The 17,627-nt window shown below is 33.0% G+C and overlaps 2 protein-coding genes across 2 annotated transcripts; both read right to left on the reverse strand.

Moving 5' to 3' along the window:
• Positions 1–748: 748 nt before the first annotated feature.
• On the reverse strand, positions 749–1,967 carry LOC107187592 (single-stranded DNA-binding protein, mitochondrial). The gene is made up of 4 exons (XM_015575718.1): positions 1,887–1,967; positions 1,727–1,802; positions 1,349–1,468; positions 749–978 (listed from the first exon to the last, which is right to left on the reverse strand). Exons 1-4 carry the CDS (start codon positions 1,896–1,898, stop codon positions 773–775), a joined length of 414 nt encoding a protein of 137 aa, XP_015431204.1. The 5' UTR covers positions 1,899–1,967; the 3' UTR covers positions 749–772.
• Positions 1,968–3,151: 1,184 nt separating this feature from the next.
• Positions 3,152–12,379, reverse strand: LOC107187454 (gamma-aminobutyric acid receptor alpha-like). The gene is made up of 11 exons (XM_015575558.1): positions 12,366–12,379; positions 10,951–11,150; positions 7,510–7,577; positions 7,115–7,335; positions 6,592–6,674; positions 6,002–6,201; positions 5,226–5,313; positions 4,592–4,752; positions 4,002–4,178; positions 3,507–3,649; positions 3,152–3,365 (listed from the first exon to the last, which is right to left on the reverse strand). The coding sequence occupies exons 1-11, from the start codon at positions 12,377–12,379 to the stop codon at positions 3,152–3,154; spliced, it is 1,569 nt and encodes a 522-aa protein (XP_015431044.1).
• Positions 12,380–17,627: the final 5,248 nt, after the last annotated feature.

A 17,627-nucleotide genomic window follows, 5' to 3' on the forward strand; every position in this document is an offset into this window, starting at 1 on the left:
TCTGGTAAGTTAGGCGTAAGCAGGAAATCGTTAGACCTAACTGTGTATAACTAGCTTCTGGCATCAGTCATCAGAGGGACAATAGTACGTGTTAACGTAGACAATACTCTTAATTGTAAGCGGTTTATTGGATGTTACGGTTTCGGTATTATATCTTGCATAATACCGAATACTTGCCAAGAAAATATATCGTTTGAAAGGAGAGATGAATCGGCATTTTTGATCTCGACTACGATCTTAATTTGGGATGTCGCATATCTTTAGTAATATACCGTATATATGTGTGTACATGACACATATACACTCGCATGTATCGTAGAATTTTAAAGGGACTATCGATATCGTCGAGTACCCTTCTATTTCCCAACACTTACAAATTATCATCCTTTCGATTCCCTGAGAGAGTTTATATGTCGTTTCGTTTTGCAGATCCTGTATAAAATGAAACCTGTACAATTTTAGGCGAATACTGATCGTTTATTGTGTAACTCATTGCAAATGAAAGAGCAACGTGTAAATAGAGATTTATTTACTTATTAAGCAAATCTCGTGGTATCAATTCATTATCCCGCCCCCAAACTAAGTAGAATAGAATTGTGAAATGTTTTGGAACTGCAATAAGCAGTAAAACCACACAAATTATCATAGAATTCAATCCAAAACAAAAAAGAAAACACATTTGTTATTTATAGATGTTTATTCTAAATGTAAATAGATGTTTATTTAAAAAAAGATGATTTATATAAAACTAATAAGAAAGTCATTGATTTTGTTATGCCATTTGGAAAAAGACCACCTCCTCCGCTATCACTGCTGTACTAGCTTTTGTTTGTCCTTCTAAGTCCTTAAATTCACCATAGTTTATCTTTCCAATGACCAGTATTCTTTGACCTCTTTTTAAATAGTTGAGCACAGTTTCACGAAGACTTGGTTTAAAAATGCATATCCTATGCCAGTCCGTTCGTTGCACAAAATCCCCTGAAATTGTTTCAATGTATAAAATTTCACAAAAGTAATAATAAACTTCATAAAATTGAAATAAAATATATAATCTGTTGATTCAGTAAATTATTAATTTCTTGGGTGATATCCAAGGTGGATTCTCACTACTTATTAAAAACTTTAACAGACAGTAGCAAAAAGCTGTGTCAATAGATAGTGTCAGGCCAGTTTTTAAATTGTATATAATATTCATCTGTCTGAAATAACTTAATTGTAATGAACTGTTTAAAAATTTAAGAACTTATAAATAAAATCTTATTTACACAAATATCACCATAAAAATTAAGATACAAACATTTATGTTCTGATTAAATCTCTATATCAAAATCTTGTTTGGTATACTTACCATTACCATATTTATAATTGCTATGCGTTGCTAGAGAAAACATAACAACAGGATGTTCATTATTTCCCTTTTTTTGCGGTTCACTTCCAACTCTTCCTAATAAAGTCACTTGGTTAATTGCTATCGATACAAAAGTGTACAATTATTATTTAATTATATTTACCTATTACAAAGGAATTTTTTATTATTTAAGCTGGTTATGAATTTTATGTTTTTTATTTGGTATGTGTCGAATCTTTTGTATATTAAAATACGAACTCTTTTCAACAGTATTGTGTTATTAATGCTTTTTATTACCAACAATAACTTAAGATATATGAATAAAGTGATTATATTTTCCAAAATCATCAACGAATACTCAATAAACCGATTACTTACTTTTTTCCAATTTAACATCTGAGCACATTCCTCTAATATTAATTCCTGAAATACTTTGCATTGCTCTCGGTATAACCTAGGAATATACAACATTTTCAGGAAAGTACGTAATACGCTTTGATTAATTATAGATTGTACAATGCTCCACATCATTACTTACATTTCGAAACATGTTTGTGTTTATTTACTGACTATAAAACTGATTAACTACAATGTTAACAATGGTATACGCCGTACTAGTCTATACTTATCGATGCTTTTGTAATACTCAATGATAGTACTGATACTTGTTGTCATGTGGTATTTGTGTTTCATACATGTGCACCATGTGCACAGTGATGCACACGACATCTCCAGGGAGAAGCAAGCATTATATATATATTTATCACAGTCGTATGCATACACAGGTCCGAACTCCCACCGTTGGGGGCTCTGTGACCCCACGAACTCACCGCACGGGGTCACTGGCGCCACCGTCGGGGGCTCTCTGACCCCACGTCACAAAGGACGGGGTTTTTGGCGCCACCTTCGGGGGTTCTATGGAACCACGATCACACTACACGGGGGTCTCTGGCGCCACCTTCGGGGCTCTGTAACCCCACGATCTCATCGCACGGAGTCCTTGCTCGTCCTCTGGGGGTTCTATGACCCCACGATCTCACCGCACGGAGTCCTTGGCCCGCCCTCTGGGGGTTCTATGACCCCACGATCTCACCGCACGGAGTTCTTGGCCCGTCCTCTGGGGGTTCTATGACCCCACTTTCTCACACACGGGGTGCCTTATTAATAATGTAAGCAAGATACAAAGTAGAAATAGACGGTACGAAAGAATTGCAAGTTACAGGGGAGGGAATTATTTGCGGCATATAAGTTACAATATTTTAGGGATTAATGAATAAAGCATATGTATGGTTTGACTGTTTTTTATTGAAAAAATCGCACGAAAATATACAATTTACAATAGTATTTCTATAAATTTAACAACAATTGCTTTAAATATACAATTGTATATGCACATAATTTTTCCTGTTGTATATTATAGCCAACATTATTATGCCTTTATCCATATATAATAGTATGACCTTAAAATGACCTTGAACTTTAAACATTTTAAATTCGCTTATATAATTTTTTCCATCATCTGATTCGTCTCTTGAAACCATTTATATTACCCAAAAAATATTTCTCGTATGATCACAGATAGAAAAGATAGTTAGGTGGTCTATTTCAAGCAGAACACCCTGTATACTATATGTAGTTATAACGCACTTGGGGATTCTGTGATAGTTATAACGAATTGGGATGTCTTTCGAGGATGCAGAGTCCGGGATCGAAACGTGAAACAATTTTTATGTAAGTTTCCGTTAGAACTATACACTTTATTGTTTTATTTTTACATATGAGCATAAATCGTATGTCAGTTAATTATTGTGAAATCGAGCCGATCGGTGGATCCTGCCACTTGAATTCTTCTTGATACGAGACATAAATCACCCAATAACAAACATTCAGCAGTCCGAAAGACGCTGGAAATACTATCCTCGCTACTTTGTCGATTTGGGAGACACTATTTATATGCCTGGCAATTTTTTCACCCCGTTTTTTGCAATTTCCAGCAGCTTCCCTCTGTCTACGTCTCCTGTATACAGAAAAATACGAGTATAGAAAACAGAATGTGTATCGAAGCAAGTTTTGGTCAAACATGGTATTGACACTGAGTTATTTTTTGTTAAAGAGAAAAGTTAAGTATAAAATAAAATATTTCATTTGAACTTATAACCTGAATGCCTCGTCGCCAGCGAGACAATAAAGAAACTGCCGCCATTTTGGTATCCACACTTCCGTCTGTGTCTGTCTTTCCATTGTGGACGGTTTTGACGTAACGGAAACTGACATTGATCCTCTTCCATATGCGACTGATTCCTAGATGAAAATGAACCATAATTCAAGTATCTTGTAACCTCCTTCTTGTTAAATTCATTGAAAAATTAATATTAATTGAAAAATAATAATGAAGATGAACTGAGTGGACGAACAGGAGACATAAATGAACTTTAATGTTTAACACGATTGATTTTATTGTTATGTTAGATAGTACTTTGAAAAGAGTAGAGTACATTGTGTAATTTTGGAATAAATAAAGGACATATGCTAATAATTTTCATTGATAATAGTAATATGAGATATATCTGTCAGTAAAATGGCACACTTCGTGTGCAACGACCTAATAATACAACATAGAAAAGATATGATAAAATAATCGTAAGGTGCTTACGTTCACGTCGTAAACATCGCATAATAAAGAGCTCCTTCTTCGAGGAACATCGATTATAGTCTCTGGATGGACAGTTTGCGGGCTACAGGACACAATATTGCAGAATGCGTCTTGATAATTGGCTTCGCTTTGGTCCTCCCATTCGTCTTCATCCAAAGGAATTTCTCCGCTACCGACCTACATTTAGTCAATCATTAGAATTTATACAATTGCAATTATTATTCAAGCTTACACATTTGTAATGGTAATTTATGAGATGACAGTTTTGTTAAAAATAGAATTAGATGTTTACAATTATGCAAACTTATAAATTAGATCACTCAATTAGTGCTCTAGCATTGTAGGCATAGTTAGTTACAATTACAATTAATAAACAAAAATTTATTAAATTAACAGAAAAATAAAGTTTTACTGATCATTATAGTGTAATTACAATTAAGAAGTAACCACAGTCACAATAGCTGTAATTATTATTATAAAAATACAGTAATTTAATTCCAGTAAGTTTTAAAAATAATATAAAAATACAATGAAAAATTTTAGGAAGAACTTAGTAAAATACGAATAATGTTATTTTAAATTTATTTTACCTTTGTAAAGTAATGGACACCAGCAAACTCTAAGAGGGTAGCGATGCAGTATCCAAAACTCATTAACAAAAACCAATCAAGGGCTGTGGCGTACCTGACTTTCGGTAAATCGGTTCTCGAATCAAGGCTAATAGTTGACAGTGTCAAAACTGTAGTGATACCTAGAAAATCAATTTACATTTAATGTAATAATTGTTATCGAATTCAGAAACATTATCGAATTAAAAGGGACGTTGTCCGAAAACAATCTCGTACAATTAAACAACAAATTCGATATGTTTTATAAGACCACAGATATGTTTTATAATTATTTTAGTATAATGTCGACTTGGTTTGTCATGTGATCAAATTTGCATTAGTCCATTTATTCACTGTAATTGAATAGTGATGCGATGCTTTTTCCTACAATCTGATGGTTCAATTTTTAAAAGTCAATTTTTAAAAACTACAAATTTTCAATGTAAAATCATTTTTCAGTGTTATAGTGCAATATTGAAATGAAAATCTTGCGTAGCAACTTCTTCCATATCTTATTCTTATAGTAGATTCTCTTCGGTTGGTCACGTATCTCGGATTATGACAGTATATGTCTTAATTAAATCATTAATACATTAAAATAAATTCTACGATTTACCTAAACCGACTCGATCGCTGGTAGCCTCGCGATGAATCCAAAAAGACACCCAACTGAGCACCACTATTAAGACACAGGGCACGTAAACCTAGTGGTAGATTTATATAAATGTATAAATGGTAACATTTTTAATAACAGATCATAGACATAAATAATTTCTGTACACATTTAAACTATATATATTTTCATACACATTTCAAGTATTTATTAGGTCATCCCATAAGTACCGCAGTTTTTTCTAAACACCGTAGTATAAATATTTTCAAGTTTTTCAACAATTCTTCAATAGTCAATTCAAAATTAGAATTATAATGTATTTTTTTTAAACAATGTGTTAAAGTTAGCTGTCAGAATATACAACAGGGTGCCATGTAACTGGATAGACGATAATTCTACGTGAAAAAATATGTCGAAAATATAGAATAAAATTTTTTCATTTGAGACTTCGTTTTCGAGAAAATCGACTTTGATAATTATCCTGAAGCAATGAATAGACGCGCTAACCAAGTCCTATTCAATTAACACGCGTATCCAGCAGATTTTTGAAGTCGATTTTCTCGAAAACGAGAATTCAAATGAAAAAATTTTGTTCTTTATTGTTGACTTATTTTTTCACGATGAATGTATAATAAAATATATGACACCCCGTATACAATATATTTTATTAATTAGGAGTAGTTCTTTTTATAGAAATAAAAAGAACGCCCACAGTATAAATTCGACATTACATTTTAGCCAACCCAATGAGATAGGAAACGATTCGTTGAGTGACTTACTTGGATAAGGAAGTAACCAGTGTTCCGTTGTAAGTTGAAGGAAACTTGGAGAACCGAGAATTCACCCTCTCGACGAAAATAAGTTAAATTCCGATACGGTGAACCCATTAGATCGAATTGCGAGAGGGCCATTCCAGGGACGAAATTCACGGAGGACCCTTCCTGCCACTCGTAGACTAGTTGACCAGAAGTGTATGCATCTAAAAATGACAATTTTTGTAATGAATTGCCAGAATTCGTGGTACAAATGAAATAAGGAAGATAGTACGGCTCAAAATAAGACGAAAATCAAGAATAACGAAATTGCGTTTGAAGTTTCGTTTTCGAGATATAAATTTGATCATTATATAAATTAATTATTCACAAAACACGATCTAATATACAATATATGTATAATAAACATTGTACTTAATTTATTCTAGTTCGACATAAAACTTATTTTCAACTGATTTCATGAAATTATTTATTTTAATCGTATCTATGGCGAATTAAATATTTTTCTTCTTTCTTAATGAATCAAAAAAGGGGGAAATAAATATTCCTTATTTCCATTATGATGTGGAACTTTTAAATTACAGATAGGTACTTACAACTTCCAAGAATAAGTGGACAAGACTGTCGGTCCATAGGAAAATTCCTTAACTCCATTGGACACTTTGCTTTTATAGTGAGCCTGTTTAGAAATTTAAAGATTTAATCACTATAAATAATTACTATTAATTCAATAATATTCACTTCGACCACACGAAATAAATGGAACCCTTGACGTATTTTACATACACGTGAATGTTTAATGAATTTTAGTTAATATCATAGGAAGATAACCCTAACTCTATTTTTTGCATAAATGGTGTATATCTAGTTTTAGTAATAATTCAACAGGAGATGCTGAGTGTATCGCCCCAATCTAAGTTAATATACAAGATTGTTCCTAAACCTCAAAATATCTCAAAAGCATATAAAATTGAATTATACCACTAATAATTTCAAGAGAAGTTCACTTTTTAGTATGGTTTTAGAGTAATTTTAAAAAAACAGTAAAGAAATTTCTGTTTAATTCCAATTTTCGGAAATAAATTTGAAAAGATCCGTAGTCATCAATAATGACAATACCTCATGGAATAAAGGATATCTCCGTCCTGCGAAATTCTCAACAATTTGTTGGGCACAGTGATGGTATGCACGTAACTGTGTTTTCCATTATAAATATATGTATCAGGTCTCCATATTCTTTCCAGCATCTTGATGCTCAAACTGAGCGATTTTATTGGTCCCAGGAAGCTCAAACGAGAATCCCTCCACGACTGCCGGAAGTAACAGTCCATTGAATAATCCTTAGAAAACGACAATTATAAAGATTGAGTTATTTGAAATGAATTAATTCTTTTGAATTAAATTTGAGTCATTTATTTAGTAAATAAGTTTCAAATGCAAAAACTGATGAATCAAATTTTCCATGAAAAACTAGATCTCGAAATGATAAATTATTATTACATTTTTAGAATTACCATATCGAGTTCGGACACAGGACCCATGCTTCTTATTAAGATGTTCGTTTTCACCACTGTCGGTGCCCCTGAGAACCGAAAATTTATAATTGAATTTTCATTAATTTTTCAAAATTGTTGAACACATGTTGACTGTATATTTAATGTTTCTGACATTGTTGATGACGTGAGATATACAGGGTGTCATGCAACTGGTGAAACAACAGGGTAGGGGTTGATTCTACATGAAAAAATAAGTCTAAAGTATAGAATAACGTTTTTTCATTTTCAAAGTCAACTTTCTCGAAAGCAAAATCCTAAATAAAAAAATTTTATTTTATATTTTCGACTTACTTTTTCACGAAGAATCACCCTTTACATGGTTGTACCACCAGTTACATGACACCCTATATATTCCATAACTTTTTATCCTAAACGGACATTAATATATATACAGACTGTTGAAGAAAACGGATCATTGTATTAATAGGTTTGATTATTCTCAAACGATATGAAAATATGATAGCATATTAAATATGTTAATATTTGTACAAGTCCGTCCATGTCCTCTGTCTAAGTACAGTATGTATATGTATAATATTAAAAGTCACGCGATCAAAAATCATTTTATTGTAGAAATATACTCATAGATTAAAATTGCTCGACAGCTGTGAATCTCGTATGATTGTGAGCGAACATTGGTCATTTGTTCATTTGAATAATTGCATGTCACCGGCTGGTAATACTGCTTTATCGAATTACCTCTAATTACGACGCAAATTTATATATTATATTTGATATATATTATTTATAGATAAATAGTTACAGATATTTAATATTAATATAATATTGGTAATAATATTATTAATATTGTATATTAATTGATATTAAATATTATTAATTATTAAAATATAATATTGTTAATAACAAATATATATTTAAATATATATAAACATATATTTGTACGTGTATGTCAAAATATATCTACTGATAGACTGCAATGATTAATTACATCTCGTTAATGCGTAGGGTTTTACGGACTTGCTTAAAGTATTAAAAGTATTTAAAACTTATGCGAATTTCGAAATTCAATTGACATTCATTTCTTCAATTATAGATTTTGGGGAAGAAAATGTTCAGGTCACAAAATTGTCGTGCTGGTCACTGGTAACCGGTGCAATTAAAGTAGACAAGTCAACAAAAATTGGAGCACATGTATTCTATCACGATATTATATCCCTGCAGTAAAATTTTGGGCAATCAACAAGTTAATCTTATATTATTGTACCTTGCATAATCACATATTTGAAAAAATGCTACAATTCGCCACAGTTCTTTTAATATTTAACATTCTGTTAAATTTTTCATAATACTGTGAATTGTAATTAAATCCAATAAATAAATCCCAATAGTCCATAAGTAACAGCAAATATCATGTTTATAACAAAAATCTTGTTACTTTAATAAAAATTAAATTAATTTCTATTTGTTCAGAAGATCGACATCTCGATTTTCTTCGGGCAGATTAAGAAAATTGGCTACTATACTACAGCTTACCACGGATTGAGGACAAAAAGGGAAATTATAGAAAATTGAAACCGCACGCTAGAAATAAAGGCGATTTCGGAAGGATACTTTTTTTCGGCTGGCTGCCGTCCAACTTTTCCCGTGTTTTATTCGCATCGGCTAGCTTCCTATTTTCTCTTTTTCGCTCGATCACTTGTCAAAGGTTGTTACAACGCTCCTTTTTTTCGTTACAATCATTTTAAAATCGACATTCTAGCGGAATAACTTTATTCGCTTCTTTTGATTCTTTCACAATAGAATAAAGGATCACGGGGCTGAACACATTGTTGTAGCTCTCCGTGCACTAAATTAATAAAACAGTAAACATCCTTTGGAATGTTTAAAAAATATAGCTTTAATTAAAAATAACCTTTAAATACCTTTAATAACCTTAAATACTAAAAAAATACCTTTACCTAAAAATAACCTGTAGTTGTGCGTACAAAAGGTTCGCTAACAAAGTGTAAAATTGAATTTCTTTTGTTGAAAACTGGTAAAGTTGATGGGAAATTTGAATTTAAGAGGGTACACCATTTTGCACGCATACAAAAAATAGGTTAATTACAGATTTTCTCCTCAGGAAATTATTGAGTAAAATATTGAGTAATATTGATATGATTCTAAAAGTTATATTAAAATTTATTTATTTAAAAATTATTCATTTGTTTTTAATTTTTTTCTACCCACGTGTCTTTGTTCATATAATTTCAATTTTGTACCAAAGAATTCTTCCGTTCGTAACAAACATTTACATTTACAATAAATCCCCTAGCTCCTAAGCCAAATTTTCTTTCGAATCTAATTAATGCAGAGTTGCCTAAACAGCCACAATTTACCGAACAAACGAGCATAATAAATAAACAAATTAAACAATTTCATAACCTTTGAAATTTCCACTCGTATTCGATGAACGTTCGAAATCGATTGTCTCAAAGATGAAGCTTACAGTGAAAAAATTTCATTCCACAGTTTCAGTTTATTTTCGCATCCAGTAATCGCTTCTTTGTCACTTGCACCGTGATTTCAGATTCTGTGTTTCGCCTTTAGTTTTGCGGTGACGTAGATACACACGGAGAAAAATCGGGAGAAACGTGTTCGGGGTGGGATCAAACATCAAGTCGCAGGAAATTTCCAACCCTTGTCCAGATCGGACAAAACTCTCAGAATGGACAGTTTGTTCCGGTAACAGAGATCAGAACCAACAGAATATGGTGGACGTCACACTCGTCTCTGTCGAAAAAGAAACTCCGAAGGCTTTATCACGTGCACGCCTGGAAGATCGAGGGGAAAAATCGTGGAAATTGAAACATGATACATACACTAGAGACCCGATTCTTTTTTTTTTTTTGGACGGACCGCAAGTAAAACCGCTCTCGATCCCTTCATCGTCGAGATTAAGTTGATCCAATTAGGCGGTCGAGTGTGAACGAAAAATCGCTTGATGAACGGGGATTACTTAAAACGAGTAGGTAAATTACTGTATTAAATATTAGGATTATATATCGCTAGCAAATAAACGAGGAAAAGTAATATTTAGACGTGAATATTTCGGAAATAACACTAAAGTAAAACGTCCATTATAAAATATTGGTCAAATCATTTACAGTATTCGCGATTTTTGAAAAAAACAAAAGTGTAATGTAAACTATCGTGTCGTCTTTTTGAAGGATAGAATTTAGTTCACTGTTAATGTTGTACTTCACAGAAGTGTACAAATTTATCTACTGTAGTGGACGAAAAAGTTACCACTTCTCTTATTACTTTTTAGCATTAATTTAAAACCTTAATATACTGGGTTTTATATAGAATTTAATTCTCTATCAGAATATATTTTAAATACATACTAAAGTTTTAGTGTATCTCAGAAACTGAATGTATGATTTATTTCTGTTTTACCCTTTCCATGGGTGGGCAGCTGGTTGTTTTCGTAATTCATCAGGAGATTCTCGAGGACCATAGTGATGTTTTTCGAGACGATATCGTTCATGGTTCCTCTGTTCACCGCTGACTTCGATGAGGCCTTCGGAGATGGCAAGGAAAGATCGAGAGCGTAATTTCGATCCTTACGCGTCGCTAACAGCACGAAAAATACGAGTCTGTGAAAAAAAAAAAAATATCCATTTTCTAGTGTTAAATTTTCTTTGTCATAAATTTCGTTTTGTAATATTTTTGCTATACAATGATTATGTGACAAATGGAAACACTGATATTAGTATTTAAAAAACAGATGTCTCCTTTAAATATTGCAAATTTTATGCATTTATAACATTTCTCACTATGCATATAATTATATTTTCATTTACAATATAGGTAGTATAATGATAATATTACTGGAAACAATTAATTTCTGTGCAATTATTGTATTATTAAATTGTTTTACAGAAGTCTTATCTCAAAAGTAAATAATAGGTGTTAAAAAATCTTGTAAAAGTATATAAAACGTGTTAAAAAACCGTGTAAAAGTAAATAAAATGTGTTAAAACGAAAATAGAAAAGACTAAATACTGGTGAATAATTGCAGAGCGATCGGTTGAAAACTAGAAACTGACGACAGGCGAAGCAGGGTCAAATGTGGGCGGCCGTCGAAAAGAGGGGAGACGTGGAGGGAAGATAGGAGTACAAGAGAGCTCTCCTTAGCCGCGGATTCAGCAACTTCCGACAAGGGTACCCCTCGATCTTTCGAGTGAATGTTCTCCCTCGTTACGTCAGAATCGCCCTTTAAGCCCTTCCGGTGCCCCCCTCGCAGAGGGACCATGAAAAACATGGCTTTTTTTTCGAAATTCTTCGTAGCAGACACTTGCGACACTGTTCAACCAACTTCCGTGACTGTAGTAAGATTGAACAATCTTATTTTCTTCAACATATTATTATTATTGAACGTTACATATTTATTATTATTTATTATTATAAATATGTAACCATCAAGTTGTACAAATGTAACAACATTAATTTAACACGAACTAATGAAAATATGGACGTTGGTAATTGAATTATAGCAGTTAATTAAAAGATCATTCTTAAAATTTCAAGTGTCAATGTTGAAGAATGATATTCTCCTTTACCATTAAAAATATTATTTTATAAATTACAATGAAACAAATAAAGGAAGGTTACAGTCAGAACATCTAGAACAAAACCGCCATTATAAACAATCATGACAGAATTTACAAATATTTGCGATATTCACAAATTGACTGTGAATTTTATGCATTTATCGTATATACTGACAAATAACAAATTACCATTATTTTATCGCTGTATTACGAATAAAAGAACAGAAACATGACAATATAAAGGGAAGAATTTTATACGTCAATGGTACCATCATACCACAAGCTCTTCTCCGTTTGAAAAAAAGGACGATGATCAAGGAAAAGGAACGGTCCGACGTAAAAAAGAAAAACAAAAAAAAGCCGATGATTATTTTTTTTCTCGGCTATTGCAGGCACACGTTTACTGGGGAACTCGTACCACTTTAATTTCAGCTTTTCATTAACGGACTCTGCCAATAGTGGGCATATTTGTGGGGCTGGCTAAACAACCCGAGCTGTGAGTGGTCGATCCCGTGACAGAGCTTTCATTACCATAATATATTTCTTCGATCCAATTCGACGTTTAATACAGTCTGTTTCGATTGTGCTCGCGAAAAATCCCCGTTGTTTCGTGTACAGAGAGAGGGACAAAGGTGTTCTTATAGACATAACGTGGAAATAAAAGGCACTGTATTCCTGGTGTGTCCACTACCAGCACAGTTGCTGTGTTATGTACACACAAGTTTGTCTATAACGTAGTCCTTTTTACTGTTATATTCTTATTACACGAATTTTTGTGTTTTTTAAGGGAGACATTTTATGTACTCAAGGAGGAGAATTTCTGGTTGTAATGAAATGTGATTTACGTATCACTAGAAATAACAGATCTACGATAAACTATTATAGTATAGTAATATATTGTAATATAGAATAATATATAATAATTAATAAATATTGTATAATAGAATACAGTTTAACTTAATATAATATGATATAGAATGTATAATGAATTTTGAATCATTAAGTGAGACTATTTTAGTATACTATGAAAAGCAATTAATGGAAAAGTAGATTAAGAGCTTCGATGCTATTGTATATTATTCGGGTTAAAATTTGCATAAATTCTAAATCTCACAGGCTTTTAAGCTATTTTTATTATAAATTCTTTTTATTTATTGAATTTGTGGAGTATGTATTTATGTTATAAATTAATTTTGTTAAAAGCTACATGATTGACTTATCAAAATTGGAGTTGAAACTAGTTTTTCTTGCAGGTGGTCAACATAACAATTGAATGTTAATAAATATTATTATTTTATACACATAGTAACCTTGAAAAGTTTCTAATCTAATTTGTATTTATTGAAAAAGGATTTTAAAAAATGTCTTTGTTTCGCAAAACTAATTTCCATGAATATTAACATAATTAAATAAATAATAAATAAAGGCTCTTTTAATTGTTCTGTACTAAATCAGGGTTCAATCGAAACTGTTAGACCGCATTACGTATTATATAATTATAGACATTAATACAAATACGATCGAAAAAATATATTAAAATCACAATAATAATTATCAATTTAATTAACATAGAAAATGTACAATAAACTAACACTAATAATAAATGGAAAAATGTCTCAGACCAAAATTACCGTACTAAATTCTTTATGAAACGATCCTATTTTAATAATGTGCATGTAAACAAATGCTATTATTGCAAACATTCAAAAGTAGACACTACGTGTGTGTCTGTAGTCAAACGAAAAGTTTACTTACGTGAACATTTCAGTGAGCTTCTCAGAAGGATGTTTGTTAGTGCAACACCAAAAATTATTACCGAAAAAATATTGAACAAGCTCGAACCGAATACCGGCACTTGCGAGCGAGATCTACATGCGATTCTTGTGACAGATCCTCGTGGATCTCCCACCTGGGTGGCGAGGCTCGCTGCCGCGCAAACTCCAATAATCCTACATTCTGCAACGTTCAACGAACTTTCTTAATCGTTCAATTATATTTTCAATGATTTCTAATATATATTTGCTGGATAATAATGTTAACCATTATAATAGTGACAAGATCGTACAAAAAAAACGTCTCAAATGTATCAGAATAATCTATTTCTTACCTGTATTTCGTAAAATAGTAGGTAACTTCAATGTGAAAATATTATTGTCACGTTTTAAATAATACGAATGTTCCTTGAAGTTTTATAAGTATAATGTTTAGTCAGCAGTATCTGTTTTCAGTAAGTATTTGACTAATAATATGTATTATAGTACATAGTGTACTTGTCATAAATATACCTACCATTTAAATTTTATCAAGATCCAATATTTAATCAAGAAATTGAATACATTCCACCGAATAAAACGATGGAAACCTAACGTGATCTCCAACGAACACTTTAACAAACAATATAGTGACAGCGAACGCGTTGACTGTTTAAAAGAAAAACGGTAAGCCTAAGAAAACACGATCTAAGTGCGTATTTCAATTTCGACCTTCTTTTCGTCGATGTTTCCAGTGATGTCATCGGTCGAACAAAAAATACTGACAGAACGTTTCCCTGTAAAACGTGTGCTTCAGAAATGTAGGACGACATCGGGAGTATTGTGAAGAAAAAAAAAAAAAGGAAATCTGCAGGCCTTACGGAATAGGAACCTGACGTCGCGGTAATTGAACTTTGACGCTCGTTTAAACACCGTTACCGATCCCTGTTCTATTTAACCAGCCGCAAGTACTTGTTCCTTGAATCTTTCTAAAAGGAAATACGAACCTCCCGAAAAGTGGATCACTTCTCTCGAATCGTATACGTATATCGTGCACTGCGGTATACCCGAATGATTCTACGAGGAAATTCCGATGTCGGTATTAACGAGAAAATTGCGGATTTTATTCACTCGTGAAATGTAAAATCGTAGAAAATATAACGATAGAAGTGCTTCGATAAAAAATTACAGAAGATGTAGGAATTCGTCTGTTACGGCTTCACAGTCCTTAAAATCCTCACAAATAACTTGTCAATACACTCTTACAACGACGATTAAAATGTTATGGCAATACATTTTCTCAGATCTTCTGCACCTTTTATTACGATATGAAAGTGAAGAAATTAGTTAATTTCTAAATTTCTAAATTTTCAAAAGTTTTTCACGTTTATCCACCGATTGAGGCAAATATGCGTTTATCGACTTCTTGTCAGTACCGAGGAGCCTTCGAACACTCATCGAGTATTTACTGTACCTATATCGAAAAGAAGAGAAAAAAAAAAAAAAAAAATGAGACAGCAATCGGATAGGGTTAACGACTTTCGCCGTGCCGGGTGTGCGTTTCACACAGAGGCACATCATCCCAAATGAGGTAGCTACTTATGCGTTTCGATCTCCGTCAGCATCGTGATCCAGAGAGACGGCGTAGCCGGCTTGGTGGTCTCTCTGTGTGTCAGTAGGTCGCCCGCGGGAACGGGGCTGCACATGCGTGGTTCCAGTTTTCCGTGAACCTCCAGATCGCCTCGGGAGCGACCGAGGAATGGCGAGCACAGAGAGATATACAGGCTGACGTTATCGGTGACCAAACAGAAGCGAAAGATAAATAGGTGAGAGGCCCCGAATAGTCGAGGGTTGACAGGAGGGGTGGGGGGGGGATGCAGATGTGAAGGAGTGAAATGAAAGAGTCGAATGGACCAAGGGTAGAAAGTGTTAAATAACGGAGGTGAAAGGGAGAGTCGAAGGAAGAGAATTTATAAAGTGACAGATAATACGAAGACCCCTGGGTAAGATGGTGCCTTCTTTCAATGACCAGGAAAAAATTGTTTCGCGAGTGATACAGGTGAGAGGGACTGAATCAGTTTGGGTATTAAACGAGAAAACGTTAGAGTTGTAAAGAGGGTAAAAGAATGGTGATTGGATGTGGTGATTAGGAGGAAGAAGGGGATGCAAGAATACATTTGGTGGAATAGTGATGGTTGAAAGAAGAGGATAGGTAGTAGCCCCAATAAGGATAAAATGTAACCTAAGAGAGATGGCGAAAGGAGGTTAGTAGAGAGAGTGATGGCCAGAGAGGGGGTAGAGAGAGATAGGGAGGAATAGGGGCGAGTGGAGAGGGTGCAGCGTCGCGCAGCATCCGAAGTGTCAGAAAATATCCTCGACAACCACGTCGACGTCGGATAGTGCTCGTGATAGAACCTGTCTGATCGGTGGTGAAATAGTGTGCCCTTTTAAGGGCATCGAGTGCCAGGAAGGGTGAGAGAGGCGTTTCACTGGTGGTGACGTTATCCGTATCACTAGAACTACCAAAATGACTGGCCCGTGAATACGGTCAGAATGACTTGGTTCGTGAACATCTAAAAAAATGATGAAAAATTGTCAATAACAATGTATCTTTTGAGATACTTCGGGACTTTTATCGTGATATATAAGTGAAGGAGTTCGTTGATTTAGCGATTTGAATATTTTCAAGAAGCTGTCCCTTTTATTAACGTGATTGTAATTGAAAGACTTCGGTGGTTCTAGCGTTAACAATGTCTGTAGACCACGCCGAGGTCACCACAACCGCTGAACCCGTTGAGTACATCCTCCTTTAAAACGGCCCTTCTATCTTTTGGAGAATGGTCTGCAAAGAGGTCTACATATATATTTTACTCTATACATTTCACCCCCTAAATCGATCATCTTTAAGTTATAGGATTGCGGAGATGAACCTTGTTGTCTGGTCTTACTTTTTGGTCGAAAGTCAGTGAGAGAACCGGGTGATAAAGTAGCTTTTTTTTTAGAGAAGTAGACAGTCTACTGTAACTTTAGATTTTGTTCGATTTTTTAAAATTAGGATTAATTCAAATGTGAAGAAAGATCTTATTTGATCATGGCTTTAGGAAGTTTGTATTGTTTTCGTCTAGTGTATTAGCATTTTGTGGTTTCTAAATGAAAAGTGAAGCATTGTAACAAACAAATAAAATAGTTGTTGGAATATATATATATATTTCTTTCTTAAATAATTCTTCATAATTAAAATATATTTCTTTCTGCAAAATCGTAACTTTTTGTATGTTCTTATAAATGCTATGTAAATTTTTTCTTTTCTTATTGTCCATTATTATAATTCTTCATACAGTCACGTAGAATTTTTGTTCAATTTTATTGAACCTTCTGTACAGTTACTATAAATCTTTGTCAACCCTGGTATATCTTTACGCAATGGTTGTACATCGAAACTTTTCGTTTGTCCTCTAGACTTCCATATACTTGTATATTGTACCAAAAGGCTTCATAACCCGTTTATAAATAAATATTATTACTATTATTATTACTATTATTATTATTATAAGAAATATTTTAATATACAAAGTTAACACTTTTCATTTAATTTGCTTTCACTTCACTTTTTATTCTTATTCAAAGCTAAAAATCGAAAAATCGTTTGAAATGAATTGAAAAAATTACATTACGCTTAGAAATCTACATTATGTATACCAACTAAGAAAAATTTGTTTCTCTATGTTGTTTAAAATCAATTTGGTGAAATAAGTTCACTCTATTAACA

This window comes from Dufourea novaeangliae, unplaced genomic scaffold (genome assembly GCF_001272555.1).
Source record: "Dufourea novaeangliae isolate 0120121106 unplaced genomic scaffold, ASM127255v1 scaffold89, whole genome shotgun sequence".
NCBI lineage: Eukaryota > Metazoa > Arthropoda > Insecta > Hymenoptera > Halictidae > Dufourea > Dufourea novaeangliae.

What these genes read in the sequence shown, in the direction of transcription:
- LOC107187592 (XM_015575718.1), bottom strand. An exon ending in AGATGTTAAATTGGAAAAAA is followed by an intron (nt 1,469 to 1,726) that starts GTAAGTAATCGG and finishes TTGTATCGATAG; the next exon opens with CAATTAACCAAGTGACTTTA. An exon ending in CAATTATAAATATGGTAATG is followed by an intron (nt 979 to 1,348) that starts GTAAGTATACCA and finishes AAACAATTTCAG; the next exon opens with GGGATTTTGTGCAACGAACG.
- LOC107187454 (XM_015575558.1), bottom strand. An exon ending in CAGCGATCGAGTCGGTTTAG is followed by an intron (nt 4,753 to 5,225) that starts GTAAATCGTAGA and finishes TTGATTTTCTAG; the next exon opens with GTATCACTACAGTTTTGACA. An exon ending in GCGATGTTTACGACGTGAAC is followed by an intron (nt 3,650 to 4,001) that starts GTAAGCACCTTA and finishes ATTTTCATCTAG; the next exon opens with GAATCAGTCGCATATGGAAG.